Below are 19,075 nucleotides of genomic sequence, written 5' to 3' on the forward strand. Positions count from 1 at the left end.
ATAGGGATGGGTCAAAATTTCCCACCCCCATAACTTGGTCAAATCTCATCCGACTTTCAGGAAACTTGGGTTATTAATCATGGTTTGGCCCACTAATCAATTTGGCATCAAAATCTGACAACACTGTTTTTGGTCGAAATTCATGTCCAAATGTTACCCTCATATATGATATATAGACATCGGTCGAATTTTCCCACCTTTATAACTTGGTCTTATCTCATCCGATTTTCACGAAATTTGGGTTTTTGTTTATGGTTTGGCCTGTAAATCAATTTGCCTTTAAAATCTGACTACACTGTTTTTGGTCGAAATTCATGTCAAAATATTACCTTCAACCGCTGAGAGAATGGTATGATAATTATAACTTTTTGTTCGGAAATCTTTCCAAATTAAAAATTCCATTAATTTAAATAATAACTAATAAATATATTTATATTTCTATTTTTGTTTAACCAATTAGAAAGCGACAAACAGTTTTTGTGATTTGTTTGCATTGCATATACGTCGCGTATGCCAGCTATTAAATAACAAAATGTACTTGTTGCACATACATGCACATATTGAATATATTGCAAAAAATTAAAATAGACAAAAATCTGAATTTTATAATCAAACTTTGCATTCTTTTGAACCCAACTTAGTCTCAATGTCCCCAAAAATCTGGCCACAGGGCCAAGTTGGCAGTTAATTTTTGTTTATATTTTTAACTAGTTTGATGAACTTAATTAAAAATAAGTAAGCCAAAGTTCAGATTAATGCGTCAAGTTTAAAGTGAACCGAAGGTCGTGAAGAGGGTTAAACATGCCACAAAGTTTATCGCCTGCCAATTACTGCAGAGATTTGAGCAGCTTGGCAATGTATTCGGGATCCAAAGATTCGAAGGCTTTGGTTCGCCGTTGACTCTGTCAACTGTCAAAGTCTGCCAGGCCTTAAATCGATTAAGAGCTCGTATCAGAATATGGCACATGGCTCTTAAAGGGGCGCCAAAATGTGGCTGCCAAACTAATATTGTTGGCTAAAATATTTGCACGCCTCCCAACCAAAAGAACTGTGTACAAAAAAGGAAAACTTCTTGGCCAATTTTTGTAGGGCTCGTTTGTTGCTGGCGTTGACGTTCGCCAAAGTTGCTAATAAATTAAATAAACATTCAGGAACTAGCCCCCAAACCCCCGCTCGTAAAGTACTCACCGCTGCAGAGCAGGGCGGCCAGCGTCAGAGCCAGCACTAGCAGGCGGCTGAATGTGAAGGATGTGGAGGAGCAGGAGCAGGAGCAGCAGGCGCTCAGTTGCAGGCAACGGCCACGTCGTCGTCTATTCAAAGTTGCACCCATTTTGTAGCATTAATGTGTTCCGTTGCGTCTTCCTCCCTCCCTTTGCTCCGTCTGGCTGGGTTTCTCTTCTGGTGGCTGTTTGTAACACTTTTGGCGCTTTTTCTTGGCCAAGTTTTTCTTTCGTCGGTTTCGTTAGCTTGGCTTGGCGCTGGTAAAACTTTAATTTTTCAATTTGTTGCGGAATTTTTCGGTTATTTTTCTTTAGCTACAATTTGGGGTACGTAGCGTATTTTTTTTCTTTTTTTTTTTTTTTGTTGCTTCTACTTATTCCATTTTGTTCTCCTTTGACTGCTTTTACTGCTGTTTGCTTTGCGTTTTAGTTTGGCTGCTCGTCTTGTTGTTGTCTCATTTGCGCAATGCAATAAATTTCCCTTGACCGCCAACGAGGGAACGCGTCACCCACCAGGATCCGATGTCCTCCTTTCCTTCTCTATCCACCACTTCCGCTTCCCCTACTTTCTTCTTTAGCCTTTCTCCTTTGGGTTGTGGTATGCGTTTTGTCGTTTGCTATTTATTTTTATTTTCCACGCGCTTCTTGCTATTTGCTCTTCTTATTATGCGCTCTACACACACACCTTTACACACGTACATGAATGTGCTCGCAGTTACATTTACATGTCGTGCGTCCTGCCAGTGTTTGTTCAGCAATTTGTGTTTGTCTGTTATTTGCGCGCGTTTGTCTTTGCTTCCTTTCCCATTACAGTTTGTCTTCTCTCGCTGTTGTTGTTATTGTTGCTTCTCTTCTGCTGCTTCTTCCAATTTGTGTGGTTAAATTAATTGAAGCATCAAAAAAATTACAGTTTCCAAATTTCCAACAACATTTGTATTGCAACAGACTTTGTTTTGTGCCAGTTGCAACTATTAAACTGCAAGAAATTAAGTACAAATAAAATATAGTAAGTTATTTTATTATTTATGTTTTTTAAATTCGAAATAACATTTTTTTCAGAAATGTTTTTAATATTAATAGTTATGAACTAGCTGCGCTTTTATTGCTGCTTAAAGAAACTTATTAAATAAAGCAAAACGTACAACAAATAAAAAATACTTTTAAATTTGTGTTTTTCCTTAATTTGAAAAATTATGCAAAATAAAAAAGACTATAAAATATAATAAGCTATATTTTCTACAAGCATGCAAAGCAAATTATTAATGAATTTTAATAAAATTCTATTTTTTACGTAATGTGCTAGGACATTCAATATGTTATATAATCGTAGCACATTTAATTCAATATAAAATATTATAATTGGCCCCACATTGATAGATGCCATTGTATTACTTGTAAATTGATATGTTTTCATAACGAAGGTATCTATGGAATGCAGCGTAATTTATAAATAACTAACAGAATGTGTTTAATGGCAATTATGCTCTCTCCGAAAAGATGCGTCGAGCTGGCGACTAATTCGAGTGCCATGATATAAACTCAATTAAGCTGCTCGAGACCCAGTAAGACAAACACATAAATAAGTGTATAAATTAATAATATTTGTTGGCAAATCTCGAAATCTCAAAAGCGAAATATGACAAGAGCTATGCATTTCGGGTTTCATTTGTATTGCTTGGCCAAAAATTGAATTTACATAAAATCAATTAAACAAACATAAGAAAATGAACACACACAGCAAGTGAGAGAGGAAACTTTTCAAATGAAAATCATGTTACGTAATTAGAAGCTATGAATAATTTTAGCACCTTGTTGTCAGCTATTTAAAGCTAGATTCAGGCACGTGCCAGCCATTCGAGTGGCTTATGCAAAATAGTTGTTTGGACCACGGTGCGTATACTCTATCTTGTCAGGCATGTGTATAAGTAAATAGACTAGCTCGAGCATTTACATAGCCAAGTTCTGTTTTTCTCAACCTTTTGCATAATTAATTATGTGGCTTGAATAGCGACGCCTTGTTAAATATGCAAATAACCAAAGCGAAGCAGCACCAAGGCCGAAGAACGGCGCCTCGCAGAGGTCATCAACTGCTGCCTGGGCTGCCAGTTTGGAGCGCATCTTCGGCAGCTTGGCCTAATGAAATTATATTACGCATACGCCGTGTGTGCCGCAATTCGCATTTTAAATTTCGCTTTAAGCCCGACATTGCCACACGAAGGCAACGTGGCAAGACATTTCGATAGCCGCACCAACAAAGCCAACCACACTGCAAACACTTGCACGCACACAGCCTCACACACACATACACATACACACCTATACACAAACAGGCTAAACTCGTGCTGCTATGTAGGCCAAGCTCGGCTGAATGCTGAATAAAGAAATGACTGAGTGCCTGCACTGCTTGACTGACTAAATGACTGACTCTCCGACTGGCTGACAGACACAGTGACAGACTGACTGACTGACAGACTGACTGAACATCGTTGTTCTGAGTCGGGCCATTTATTTTTGTGCTGCTTTTCTGTATGTGCGTTTGGGGCCAGGGCCAATGCTGTCCCTTTGGCAGGTTCTTTTGAGCCGGTGATTGCTTTAAAATTTAAGCTCAAATTGCAACATAAACTAAATGTGTAGAATTTAAATACAAGAGTAGAGCCAACTAATTGTTCTTTCGCAAAGTAACGTAAAATATAAAATTTATATAAATATTGCAACATTTTTTGCTCAAAATGTTTGCATCATTTAACAACTTAATACTGAGCATTTATCTATCAAGCACTTGCGACTCGAGCACCTGGCGTTTGCTTACAATTTGTGTACAATCTCGTTCTTAAGAGACTCTCTCGATGAAAGTCTTGAATTAAAAGCCGAAAAGCAATTTAACGAATTTTTATTTTTAGCTACATTTTTCATTAAATTCCAAAAATAAACCCAGCTTTTTTTTGGCTTAGTTACAATGTCACAGAAAATATTCAAATACTTGAAAGCCAAACACCTTTAATATATTTTGGGCAAGTTTTTCAATTGCTTTAAATAACAATGCCAATTTTTAAATTGGCTTCATAAACTAACGCAACTTGAGGCAGATAAATAGCCACCGTTTTGGCCAATGTTTGGGTCTCCATGTTGGCCACTGTTTTGGCCGTTTTATAGCAAGAGTTTCATAATTATTGTAATTTATGTGGACACCTGAGGCGCGTGTGCGGCACGGGCTAAAATTTCAACTGAAATTTGTTGTGCAGTCCATTAGAAAAATGTGCAGAGCGTCCGCCCCGGCCCTCAAGGGAAATATGGCTTAAATTGTGCGACTCACTGTAATACTCACATTTTCCTTTGCCGCTCTGGGTCTTAATATGCTTTGTGGCCAGGAAGTGAACGATGTTGGCAATGAAAAGGCAGCTTTGCCTCTGAGCTGCTGCGCTTGTTGTTGTTTCTATTGTTGTTGCTGCTGGCAATTGGCATATTTTTTGTTGTTTATTTGGCTTATGCGAGAAGGCGGAAGGCGCGGTTCACGGCCTTGTCTCGCCAGTTTGAGTTGAAGTTACACAGGGTGCGAAGTATTTCGAGCTCTGGCCACGTGCATTAGAATAATAACAAATTATTAGTTGACACGCACGTAACGCTACTTTCATTCATAATTTATGCATTTTAATTTGTCAAACGAGACGGCAAATAAATGTTTGAATAAACTCGCTTGAATGTGAATGCGACTCGCGAGTGTTTCGCTGCAGTCCCACACTCATTGACTTATTTTTTGTTATTGTTTTTATTTCGTTTCTGCCTTGTCATATGCACACACTCGCACACCTAGTTTAGCCTTTTCACTGCTAATTCACACACGTACACACACACACAGACACACACACACACATTACGAATCAACGTCGTCGTCGTCGCAGTCGTCGCTGTCGTCGCTTCTTCTGTCGGGCTCGCAGCGCTTGTCGTCGTCTCAACCACACAGCACCAATAACCGACCAAGACTAAAAGCTTCGCTCTCCTCATTACCTGCTTTTCACTTGGGCCACACGCACGACTTCGGCCGATGGCAACGACCGGAAGTCAGGCTAAGAAAAGCCGAGCTAACTTGGCCAGAAAGGAAATACGCTCGCACAAAACCTGTTTCGTATTGTCTGAGGTTGCGAAAGCAAACGCAGAGCGACAGAAAGAGAGAGAGATTTTGAGAGAGTACGTCACTCGAGAGAGTTTGCTGTTCAGAGAGTTTCTCAATAGTTCAATCTCGCGCTCTCTTGTATTTCGATTCCATTTTGTAGCACAGCTTTTCGCTGTTTCGTTTGCTGTTAGATTTTGAAAATAGGGGGAAATTCACCACAAGGCTAGTTTAAATAATAATATGAAAACCTCATTAGTATTAGTCAGCAAGGCTATTCAAAATGATGTCAATACAAAATTATTTAAATAGGAGCTGATTAACAAGAAGCATGAAAAAAGATACCCAAAACAAAAGCTAAAATCGGTTATACATTTAAACTTGTGTTGTGCTGTGTTTTTGTATAAAATGTATTTATTTTTAAAAGCAATCAAATAAAATCGTTAAATTTTGTTGATATAATTTTAATTTATTAAATAATTTTCAACGATTAAGTGAAACTTTTATAAATATTCTTTGTTACCCTCGTGCTTTTGAACAAATTATAAAAGCCAAAAAATTGATTTTTACTCTTAAATCTACAGTTTCATTTATTCTAAACTAACAATTACTTCCCTAGCGTCCTGACTAAGGAACCTGCTGAGGAGGCAAGAAAGAGGGAGGCCTAAAAAGAACCTGGCCAACAAAAAAAGTCTAGCCCTAGCAAAATAATAACAGCTTATCGGTTGTAAATAAAAAAATTTTTAATCCAAATAAAAACAATTACTTGTTTGTTAAGTGCAATAATTATGCACTTCAAATGAATACTTCTGCTGCAAGCTGTGCTCCTCTATACATATATCTATGAGCGCATTATACACCCATACTCATGTATAGCATAAGCGCGCCTGCATCAGCAGCATTTCACAGATATGTACAATAATAGCAACAACAACTCAGGCTTATACACACAAACGCACACACACACACACACACACGAATACTTGCCAAAAACACGAGCATGGGGCTGCGCATCATTAGGCCAAACAAAAAAGTGCTGACTGCCGCAGACTGAAGCCAAACTTGGCCCACTGAGCGAGACCCACAACAAAAACAACAGCAACAATTGTTTTAGTTGTTGTTGCTGTTGCACATACCAGTAGAAATTTGCAGTTGAGGCAGGCAGCAGTTGGCCAGCATCGGCTCATTGACAGTCATAACGCTGAAACGCGCCTCAACTTGGCTCATAGATAGATAGATAGAGAGAGAGAGAGAGAGAGAGAGAGAGTGAGAGAGAATTGTAGAGAATTAAGAATTTGCACTTTTACTTGAGCGAAAAACTTTACTTGCCAGGTTGCAATGCGCGCTAATTTAGACACTTTGCAACAACTGAGCAAAGAACAGAGATAGCAACAGAGAGAAGAACAGGGGAGATGAAGAAGAATGTATGTGTGAGAGAAAGGGGGCAAATTAACTGAAATTGATTGCGTCAACTTTTTCAATACTGTGTGTGTGTGTGTGTCTCTGTTTTGTTTCAAGTTGTTTGGAAATTGCATAAATTTGATTATCGACTCTCGTCGAGCTCGTAGGTAATAATACGTGTCCTGTCCCAGTGCTCGTCCTTTTGTCAGCTAAAATTCGTTTAAATCTACGCAACTCGAACTAATTCATGAGCTGATTGAATCTTTTGCGCTCCACAGGCTTCATTATTTAACATTTCAATTACAAGCCTGGCAAGAAACTGAGTGAGTGAGCGCTGGCATTTCAAAATCAAATTTGTACTCTTGGCTTATTTCGGCAGCTCAGACAATGGCAGCTCCATTGGGCTCTATTGGGCTCCAGGCCTCAGCAGACAGTCTGAGTGGATTGTCATCAACGGATTTAGCCAGTTGCAGCTATTTAGCATGTAAATGTGAGCCAGTCGCAAATAGTGTGACACCAACTCCTCAGCCTCAGCTCTATCAGGCCCTCCTACAACCTGACAGTCGCATCTATTTTGCATACAAATTACTTTTCTTTATGTTTTTGCCCTGTGCTGAGTGCCTTCTACTGCCAACAAAATAATTTAAATGTTTCATTTGATTACAAATTGTGCTCCTGCCCAAACTGACTTCTTGTTTAATTGCGTCTCACTAACCAGATAAAAATATATGCATTTTACCTGATCAACAGATAAGCCCAGAACAACTAATTTGCGAGCATTCAACTCTTTTGACATGTTTATGTTTAGATTTAAGAAATTCTAGTAGTAGTTTTTCTTTTGCCCAACATTCAGCTATATAAGCACTCATAAGTATGCTATAGTTTTTTCTGATTTCTTAAACATCAGTGAAAAGCAATTGAAAGTGTTCGCAGTCAGCAGCAGCTTCATCTAGACATCTGCACACACCCGCACACACACCCACACACACACTCACACACTCATTCCCACCCCAAACACCTACTCAACAAACAAGTCGGTCATTGGGTTCACAAAACGCAGCTAAAGCACGCTCACATTTTGTTCATGTTTAATATTCCAAAAAAGAAAAAAAAGAAAGGGAACAGCACGCACAGGAACACACATCACATTCACGCCAAGAAACAAACACACACACATACACATATGCATATACGCACAACTGTGTGTGGCACAGGCGACAAAAGATTTCAAAGACGTTTTCGAAAGTAAGAAACTTGTAGAGTTTCTCTCGTAAATCTGTCATTGCACATATATTCATCCAGATTTTGGTTGGAGCTATATTATTCATGATCACTTAATAAATGTGTTTATTATTTTTTTTTATAAATACCCGAACTCGTGGCCAACAGTTTTGCCGCTTATGTCGGTCGTAGGCAGTGTGCATGTCCGGATGATGATAACTGTAGCCTACGTATGTAAAGGGGTATGAGTTTGAGTGTGTGTGTGTGTGTGTGTGAAGTCATTGCACGCTGGCGTCTAATGATTACAGACATATTATTACTTGACACAGACGACTCCAAGGGGCGGACACCCCGGCAGCAGACGGGGTAACAATGCAAGAATTTTCTAGTTTTCACTGCAATTATCGCTGGCTTTATGATGTGTAAATGCATGTGGACTCAGCCAGAGAGGCGCAGGCGATGCAGGGCAAACATAAAATTGCCATAAAAATAACATTAGATGCCTCGCGGGATTTGCTCATCAGACAAACAATGCGCCAGTCGCAGTTGGCACAGGCGACACACATCCGTCGAGAGGAGTTTGTGTGCCTCGCAAAGTTCATCATTGTTTAGAGACTTTCATGTGTTATGATTGTTTGTTCGCATTGTGTGCGGCTTTTATTGCACTCGAGCGCTCTAATCAATGTGCACCACTGATTAATGTGGCGGCATTCGGCACCACAATTGCATGGTTTGGTACAGTTTGTGCCGCGCTATTTATAAGCTTGCGGCCTGGCATAATACTACGGCATTCCAATGCATTGCCCTCAATGAATAATTAAGCGGTCTGCACACATTCATCAGCGTGCCGTGGCGCACATCAAACCACAACTCCCACACGCCCCTCTCTCCTATACACAGACTGCCCTCTCTCCACACTCCTCAGCAGCCGCAGCAACCACAGCGTCTTTAATTTAAGCTGCGAGTCGCTGGCTGGCTGGAAATTCTATTAATTTTTGCCGCTCTTCCACGTGTATCTTGGGGCATTGCGTATACGACGCATTAGCCAACTGTGGGGCCCAATGAAATGCGATCTAATTTATGGAACGTGGCGCATGGTTAGGGCAGAAGAGCCACAACACATTTCGTCACGTTCGCCAAATGTAGACATAAAATAAAAAAAATATAAAAATAAAAACAGAAACAAAAATTATGAAAGCGAAACGCCAAACGCAAAGAGCATCAATATTTTCCGTTTGCCTTCGTCTATTTGCGTGTATTTTTAATTTATTTGCATTTGCTCATTGAAATGCTGCACAAATACCATGCCCATGGCGACGCCCACGCCCATTTCGAAATGCCGCAGGCCCCAAAATAAATGACAATTTATGTGCCCGCTCAACGCACGGCTGTCATTTTTATATATGCGATATTTTCGACAACACACAAATAATAAAAAGAAGTGCCAAATATATAAAATAAAAAAAAAATATTAAACGAATTTTAACATGCAATTTTTACCTTCACCCAAAACGCTGTCCGTCATAAATTCTCGTTATACAATTTAAAACATTTGCTAAACACGCATTTCCTCCATGGCAATGGCATAAATTTACTTTTTCGCTTGCCCAATGGTCGAACCCTGCCATGAACGGGGGCGGGGTGGGCGGAGGAGGGATTGAGTTCTGTGCGGACAGGATAACTTGGGCCAGAATTGCCTCTCGCATTCGCACAGATAAAATTGTCAATGTTTCATGATGAATGCGTATCGAAATGTATAAACACATAAATGAAAATATATTTGCACCGTTTGGCGTTTGCCAATAATACAAAACGCAAAAGGAAAAATAAAATAATATATTCACAATTTCATAAATACATCAAAATGCGTGGCGCGTATCAAATAAACATATTAAGCTTATTTGCCAGGCAGCTGGAATCGATCCGAGTTTTAGTATATAAAAGTTCGTGATTAATAAATTATGATAAACAAATACAGCCTATCGGGTTCTTAGAGGATGCTGTGGACAATATTACTCCATTTCATTAATAAATTATGATAAAGTAATACAGCGTATCGGATCTTAGAGAACACTGTAGACAATATTACTCCCTTTTAATACTCTCCCAGTTCCTTTTATTTATCAATCATTCTTCCATTCTATTGACAACCAGCTCACATAAAATCGAAGGGAATTCCTGACTGTTCACACCTCGGCGCAAGTAAATCCTCACGCTACGTTTCTGTTGTCATAGTTGTGTGCTCATTGAACCACAAAATTAGTGTGAGTTAATTTGCAGCCATCTTCAACATAGCACACACACACACACACACACACTCAAAAAACTCCAAAACACGTGTGGGCTTTCACGCATTGGGAAAAATGCTATGTGGAAAATGGCAAACGAACAACGTGCCAAGCTGTGAGCCTTGAAAATTTATTAACACATGCCAATCATAAAAAAAGAACGAAAAAAAAGCGAAAATCGTTATTTCATTCAGACAAAAGGCAGCACATCTGCAGTGTTCCCAAAAATGCTTTCGACTAACCACAAAATACATAGAAGAATCAATAAGTAAATAAATAATATAATAATATATACTAATAAATAAATGAAAGAACCTACTTATATATATATCTAGTATACAAATATTCTCAGAAAATATTTAAAAGCGATATGGTTGGGAAAGTTCTTTTTGGAACTGCTTTACAGGCCTATTTCAGGCTAGACTCAAAATTACGGTCACGTTTTCGATTACGAAAAATTTTATTTCCGTTCCATCTTTCACTCAAATTTTGCCATTGTTAATTATATGCATATTTTGTTATTTATTATTTGTTATTTACAGACATCGCAAGAAAAAATAATCATTTGCACAAAACTATGGAAAACTATTTTGCGGCAACACGTGGCGTATGCGCAATCAAATCAATTCCTCGCATATTCCTGGAAAGTGTTGAGAGACTTAGAGACTTTAAGTGGCTGGGCTGTGTTAGCTTAAACTGTTAATTGATTTTGTCTTGCACTTTGTGCCACGCCCACAGGCCAGCAGCCCCTCTTTTGGAATCCGCAAAACGCACTCGAATTTTGCGGCTTTTGTGCAACCGAGCGCGGTATTAGCTAAGCTGGACACTGAAACTGCTTAACTTTCATGCAATTTACAGCTAAAGTAAACTACTTTCAGCTACAGCAATAGCTCCAGCTACCCCTCGCCGTGCCACGCCCCTGACCCGCAGACACCGCTGGACATAAATCTAAGGCAAGCAGCGAGCATTTTGCTCAACATACAAACGACAAACAATTTTATTGTACACACACTCATGCACGCAGAATGCTATATGTGTGGGGTTAGTGGACGAAATTGCAAAAGGATATGACTTTGCTACACACACACACGCACACACTCACACACATGCAGACACAGCCCACATGGCATGCGGTTGCAGTTTTATGCATTGGCATGGCTCTCTGCCACGCCCAGCAAAGTGAGCTGACCCCATACACACGCCCACTGTCACAGAGCTTGGTCGACGAACGAGGGGAGTGGGAGGGGGGAGGTCAGAGGCGGAGAAGGGGATAGTCGTCGAGTGCCGGTAGCGAGCGAGCACAGCTTGATCCTTTTTTATCTTCTATTTGATTTTCATTTTTAATACGAAAATAAGTTTAGCTTAAAATTGAATTATTTGATTTATTTTGCTGGCAAGAGAACGCACACACAAGGGTCCATGTGGGTGTGCGGATGTGTGTGTGTGTGTGTCTCTGCAAACTTTTCTTATTTCGTTGCAGTACGCCAAAAAGTGCTTCCTACATTTTGCTGGCCATTTTGTCTGCGCTTTTGACTTTGAGCATAATTTAATCGGATATTTGTTGCTGCCTCTGCCCCCACATCGGCCACGGCCTCTGCTGCGATTTTATTATTTAAGTTTATTTTGGCAACTTGTTGTTATAGATTTTTACAGATTCTATTTGCCAACGAGCCGGCCAACGAGTCAACAAGACAACAAGCAAAATAAATAAATTGAATTCCATATCAAATTTACAAAGTACGTTTCATGGACTCCCCATTCACATTCAGTTTTATTGCCAATTACGCGGCAAATGCCGGAGGAAAATAACAGCAGCAAAAAATAAAAGATTTTAATCATCTTAATTAGTTTACGACTGCGTTTGCATCCGATTTACAAATGGAAATAAAAAATGTAAATATATATAAGAGAAAATTGAAGCAACAAAACTATGTAGAACGTTAAAAATTAGCCTGGCAAAGAATTTCAGGAAATGGTTGCAGTTGATTTTTATAACAAAGTCGACAGCTGGAAGTCTGTATGTGCTTGTTTGTGTGTGTGTGTGTGTGTGTGTGTGTGTGTGTGTGGGCTTGTGCATGCCAACGTGTTTGTTAGCCAAATTGAATTTATGACCTGTGGCTGTGTTGCCCTGACACACACGCACACACAGACACACACATGTACACACACACACACACACACACACACACACTCGGACAGACAAGCACAAAGAGCCAAACTGTTGAGGTTCAGCAAGTTGACTTGCGACATTGTTAAATTTTTGCTTTCTAATGGCCAAAGTGTTGCATGGACTGTTGCACGAAGGAGTAGCAGCAAATGCTTCTGGCTGTCACTTGCCTCAAATGGTGGCATGACTGTTTTTTCATGTGTCCATGCTTTTCCTTATTCTCGGCAAAACTAACGACTGTACTCTTGTGTGATGCTCAATGGACAGCTGTACAAATTACATTTGCCATAAGATTTATAGACTCACGCAGAGGAATCATAGTTAACGCTGCAGCAAAACAATGAAACTAGATCATAAATATTAACCACAAAATAGAAGTAGACCTTAAAAATATTAAAATATGAAATCCAATTTCATTTCTTTATTTTAATTATTAAAACTTGTCTAACTACACTTCTATACCAGAATGAAAACCACAAAAATATGCCGAAGATATGTGTTAAATGCATTGGCATTCATTTTCGAATATTTTTTTTTTGGCATGACTCAACAACTTATTTTTGGAATTAGAAGCATGAGTGATATTTGGATATTTGTCTATTTTGCGAAGCAAAAAGTCTCACAAATAAACCGAAGTGTTGTGTTAAACCAAGTTTGGGTTTTAAATACTCGCTGTTAATTTAAAATGGATATTGAAATAGGAATTATTTTATTTGGTATCTCATATTTTTCAGGGTTTTTGGGCTTATAAAAAACATTTACTCCCTTTTCTGAAAATACCACAAATACCAAACCAATCATTAGTTGTTTTTTAGTTTTTATTTCCCCCTCAACAATCCCGTTGGCCACTTTACAAAGCACATTAGCTGCACTTCCTTTAGAAAATCGAACAAGTCTTTCTGGCTGTAGCCTTAATTAAGGCAGGCCCCTCTCACATGATGATATATTTGCTCAATGGGCAACCGCTTGAGGCCAACAGAAATCAAGAAGTTACCTGCTGCAGCATCTCTGGTGTCAACTAGCTGCATCGATATGTAGGCGAACCCTTGGCTGGCATTTATACCATATTGTCAGTGTGCATAATTTCACATCAACGGCAAAACTGGCTGCTTCCGCTGCGCCCAGGGCCCGAGGATCATGTCCAGGCTACCAGGAGCTGCAGCCAAGCCATTTGTATGCATTTGCCCCACTGAGCTTCTGTCTTTGCCTTGTCCGGGTACCAAAAGGTCCTGCCTGATTGTGTGGGCGCCTGTGTTTTTGGGCTCATTGTTGATTTCAACACAATTTAGTGTCTTATATGCATGTGCGTATTGTTATTGTTGTTGCAACCCAGAGAAGCTTTTGCTAAATACCTGCACGCAGGCAAGCACAGCAGCCCCCGTACATTTCCCCGCATGTGCAAACAAGCCACGGTATATGCACACACACACACACACACACACACACACACCCGCATGGAAAACAAAATGAGTTGCATGTTGATTAAGTCACCTGTACACACTTTTGCACAAGCAAACACACGTGCTGAGAGAGAGGGATAAAGAGAGAGGGAGAGAAGGCTTTTCGGCTTTGGCAGGAAGTTGAGTTGTTGCTTTTTATGCAGCTGCAGTTGCTTGTAGCTGCTGCTGCTGCTAAAAATTGCTTCATTAAGTGTTTCTTGTTAGCTGTCTCCAGCTGTGTATTAGCAACGCTTTTATGCTAATGTCCTTCGAATGTGCCAGTCCTCGATAGAACATAAGCAAAAGAGGCCGACCAACCAGCGCCAGAGCCGGAGCCAGAGCCCAGCAATTTTACACTCGCCCAGAAATATGCATGCTTCTGAGCCAGCTTATGCATGTTCAGAACACCATTACGAATGCTGTATGTGCATATATGTATGGGTGTGTGTGTGTGTGTGTGTGGGTGTGCGTGATTTGAATAAAAGACAATTTTGTGGCAAATTAACTTGGCAACTCTCAAGAATCCACTTCATGCAGGTAAGTTTAAGCAGCTCAATTGGCACTGAGGTCATGCAGTTTTGTGGCTTTCAAATATGTCACGCATTTGATATTAGCTCAAATAAAATGTTGTTCGTAGATTTTCGTAATATTTACAATGTAAATAGCCTAAAAGAAAATGACCGTAGGAAGGAAAAACATTCATCAAATAAATAATAAAAACAAAAAATAACATATATAAGGGTCAGCCCAAAAAGTACAATTATTATATTAGATATGGGAAAGTAAGCCAAACTTGTTTAAATTATTTAGCATTATTTTAAATAGCATTGAGTACTATGGCATTCGCCTGGAACTCGAACCCACATCTTTGTTATTTTTTTTGATCCCTACTTCTAAAGCCATCAAGAAACCAAGAGTCAAGAGTCCACCAGCAAATTGTCCCCTTCTTCCTGTCTTTCTGCGCACCCTAATAATTTGGCAAGAAAGCTTTGCAGAAGAAAGCGACGAAGTCTTCGTGGGATCTATCCCAACGATCTCCCAAGCCGGGTATTAAAATAAATTTAAATCAAATAAATATAAAACCTAATAGGAAATGTTGAGAATGTTAATCCCATTATAAGGCTAGGTTAAGATGCTAAAAAGTAGTATCATTAAATAAGCTAACCAAAGAGAAAGAAGGAAATAAAACAAACAAATACAGTCGAATATAATGATGTGTAAATATATATATAATAATAGATAATAGATATATATATATACAAATAAAAGAAAACCGGGCAGCACTCAATTTGTTATTGTTTCTATGCCTAAATTTAAGTTGTTAAACTTCTGCTAAGCACACACACAAAAACACACAGCAAATGAAATGTAAATTGAAAAATCTGCATGGCGCAAGCAATCAAGATTTAGCTGAACCAAGTTTGTCAAGCCTTGCCACTAATTGTCTCAATTTGAGCAGCTGCATAGTTTCAATTAGACGCCAGACGCAATATTCATATCCCTTTCCCATACGGCCCACATATGTGCAGGTGTGTGCGTACATGTGAGTGTGTGCGTATGCAAATTTTTAAGCTGTTTTGCTGGAAAATTATGCTTACGGCGCGTAGCTAATAAAACGCGCTACAAACTACACGACGCTTGACTGATGAGGCAGCCGAGCGTTGGCCTTAATTTATGTTGCGGCAAACCGCGAGCACCCAATTGGCGGCACGGGCTGCGAGTTACGAGCTGCCAGCCCAATCAGAATGTTCAGCTTTTCAGCAGCGCGACCGACTGTTTATATTGCTTATTTAATATGTGCACGGTTGCCTGAATATCAGAGCAACCCGTCAGCCCGTCAGCCAGCCCGTCAGCAAGCGCGTCAACAATGGCTTTTATTGAGTTATGCCGCTCATTTGGAGGCGCCACCATAACAATGAGCTCATTGCGACGGCCTTAAATAGTGGCGCGTGTCAATTTGGCCCAGGTTGTGGCATTAGCCTCACCTGCCACATCAGCTATGCTCGGCTGTTGCAACACCCACGGCGAGGCAACGAACGACTATATTAAATTCCACGCTTGAGCTGCCTTTTCGATGGCACAAAGTGCGAGCACGATTATTATTGCCATATCTTTAAGCTAAACCAAACAAAGCTGCATGCAAATATAATAATAGACATAGTTGAGAACATGTCTGTGAATGGGGAGAAGCTATATTTAGATTTCAATGCTTGCAGCTAAAAGCGAACAACTATTTTTGTTAAGCCTTCCAATTTTAGAGTTAGTCACCTCTTAAGGAGATTTCCGGTATTTGTAGAAAAAAAAACAATTTACATTTTGAGCTATTTCAAAAAATCCTCACACTTCCGGCAGCTGCAAGAGAGAAGAAATTCCCAGTTCATTCGCCGTTTGTTAAAACAATAACAAATATGGGAGTTAAAAAGTTTTTTTAGATTTAAAATTATAATTATTGCTCATGACTAAACATCATTAAATAAAATGTATATTCAATATTATTTATTTAAAAAAAAATCAATTATGTTTTGTTTCATTCCCGCTTGACTTTCCGAAGCACACATATGTATATGTCTTCAGACTTTTCCACCAAAAGCAAGCTTCACTAACAGATCAAAACAAACTAGTTTGCATAAATAGTTGAAGAGAGAAAAAACTGCCAAATCGAAAAGTATATATATTTCATAAATTTTATATTTTATATAAGGGAATTATATTTTATAACATTTTTTTTCAAATTAATCTGGCACAATCATAAAAAATTGCTGAGTTTCTTTATGTGTGCACAAGAATTGAGTGCAACTTGTGGCCATTATATTATTGTATGCAACCACTTTGAGCCAGCATCAATAGTTGGTTCTTATCAAGCATTTACAGGCACTTGCGCAGCTGCCTGGTCATGGCGAACGCTGCGTATACGTAACTTTTGCCAGTTCGCCATGTGCAATGACTGCGCAAAACGCAGCCTAACTGGCTGCCAGCGACACTTGCAAACCAGTTTCGGGGCCCAGTTCATTTTTCATGCATTCAATGGCCACACAAAGCGCCGCGCCAGACACTGCCCAACAGCAGCTCCTTGGCACTTGCGGCCTTTGTGCGCGCAGAGAGAGAGAGAGAGAGAAAAAAGCGGGCTCGCGGGAGCGAGGGCCTTGGGACAGTGACTGCTTTTCATATAACAACAATATTTTATGCTCAGCTGTCTGGCTTTTTATGCATTTGTGCCGGCTCAGTCGCTGCTGCTACTGCCTATGTGAAAAATTATACAAAAAGCCAAGAGTCTAGTGTACGGGCCAAGTGTTTGCCATGCACTTGACTGTGTTATTCTTTCGCTCGGACTGCTGCATAAATCAACTTGGAACCGAGAGCCAGCCTCATGTCAGCGCCTCAACTAACTATTAAAGCGAGCCTTTAAGATGGCCTGCGACAAATTTGATTGAGCAGCAGCTCAATGGACCAGTTGGCTACAAAACGCTGGTAATGTATTTAGGGTTGACTGACTTGGCCATTTGCATGCATGACAAAGGCCATGCCAAACGGAGCACAAATCAAAGCATCTGAGCATCAAATGCAATTGCAATTGAGAGCAACATGCCTTAGAGCGTCCGATTTCAAGCAGTAAAACAAACTTTGGCAGTGCACTTTTTATATTGCTGTCACAGACAACGGAAACGGAAACGGAAGCGGCAACGGAAACGGAAACCAGGCAGCCCGCAGTATCCCGCCCAAAGCAGTGGACTTGCAACTTGGTAACGTTGTGCTTCATATTTATTGCACACACACACACACAACTTTTCCACATTAAAAAAAGCTGAAGTTTTCCCCCCTTCATTGTTGCTTTGATAGCGCCACGTTTATCTTTCGAGCAGGGCGACATGAAATGGGTTTGGTTTAATTAGCCAACAAAACAAACGGCCAAATTGTCGAAAAGAAAGCGAATGAGCTCCACTCCAAAGACAACACTCCACAATGTTCTGATAAGCGCATAAATTTTGAGCAATACCATATTAGGTTTTGTCTTGTTTTGCAGTTAGTTATACCCTGTAACAACTGGGAGGGAGGCATATTCTTTTAGAGCGAATATTGTTTTGCATATATACATATATATATATCATATTTTAAGAATTATTTGGGCTTAACAACAAACCTGTTTTTGCGTTATGCGCACATTTTCGTAACATACTTTTCAGCCGTGCGCGTTAATTGTTTTCTTGAGGGAAACTCAATACTTTCACCACACTTGAGCTCCTTTTCTCGTTGAGGTACAAATGTTACCAGCTCGAGTTGTTTGCTTTTTAATTGAGTCCGCAAAACTTAAGTCAAGATAAAACTGAGACCTGGCTAACAAGCAATTCAGCTTTAGTTTTGCTGCTTTGTCTTTGCTTCCCCCTTTTTTTTGGGATTACAGCAAATACTTGACGAAATTTGATCACAATTACGAAACAGTTAGCAGCCATAATGGGTATGTAGAACTCGTTATTTGCTTAATGCGACAATTAAGTGGCGGTCGGATTTGCGCCGTGTCCCAGCGTAAGTCTATCTGCGGGTCGTCCAGGCAACCAGGAAACCCAACTCAACACAGCCCAAGTCCACATGTGAGCATTGTCATCGGAGTGATTTTTATGCTTACCGAAACTGCAGCTATTTCTTTTGATAATGATTGCCCACATGTTGTGCTCGTTACGTTTCCACTCTCCATCTCCATCTCTTACTATCTTTATCTGCATCTCTTTCTTGGTTAATTTGCATATTTGCTTTTACGCTTTTTATGTCTCTTTTAATGACGCATGAAATTTAACGCAGAATTGTGTAAAATAAACTCACTCATGACCTTGAGCTAGATGAGTTTGTTTTGGCGATAAGCATGCCAAAACTATACTCATGGAAAATGGCAATCATTTGCACCATATCCAAGCCATGAAGTGAGCACAAGTTAAGGGGACAGGACTTAGTCGAAAATGTCATGGTTCAAGTTTCTATAAGGGGGTACTGCTTATGCAAATGTCTGCTTGATTTTCGTAAATAACAGAACAGCTAATTCAGTAAAAACATCAAATATATATTTGAAATTATTTTCATTTTTTTTAAGTAATCATTATTTATATGTTTCGCAAGACTCAAAAAAAAAACCAAACTTTTACAAGCTCTCAGCAAGCGTCCTAAATAAATATATAATAAATAAAAAATGCTGATGAATGCTCAATTATTTCAAATTTCAGCTTTTTAACTACCAATTTTCT

The 19,075-nt window shown here is 39.5% G+C and overlaps 1 protein-coding gene across 1 annotated transcript in view; it reads right to left on the bottom strand.

Moving 5' to 3' along the window:
• Positions 1–5,188, bottom strand: part of beat-IIIb (beaten path IIIb) — a 36,506-nt gene extending 31,318 nt beyond the window's left edge. Inside the window, 2 exon segments of the mRNA XM_002059126.4 lie at positions 1,189–2,196; positions 4,546–5,188. Of these exon segments, the coding sequence (XP_002059162.2) occupies positions 1,189–1,330 (142 nt within the window). The 5' untranslated portion in view covers positions 1,331–2,196; positions 4,546–5,188.
• Positions 5,189–19,075: the final 13,887 nt, after the last annotated feature.

The sequence above is a fragment of the Drosophila virilis genome, chromosome 4 (assembly GCF_030788295.1).
Source record: "Drosophila virilis strain 15010-1051.87 chromosome 4, Dvir_AGI_RSII-ME, whole genome shotgun sequence".
NCBI classification, from domain to species: Eukaryota; Metazoa; Arthropoda; class Insecta; order Diptera; family Drosophilidae; genus Drosophila; species Drosophila virilis.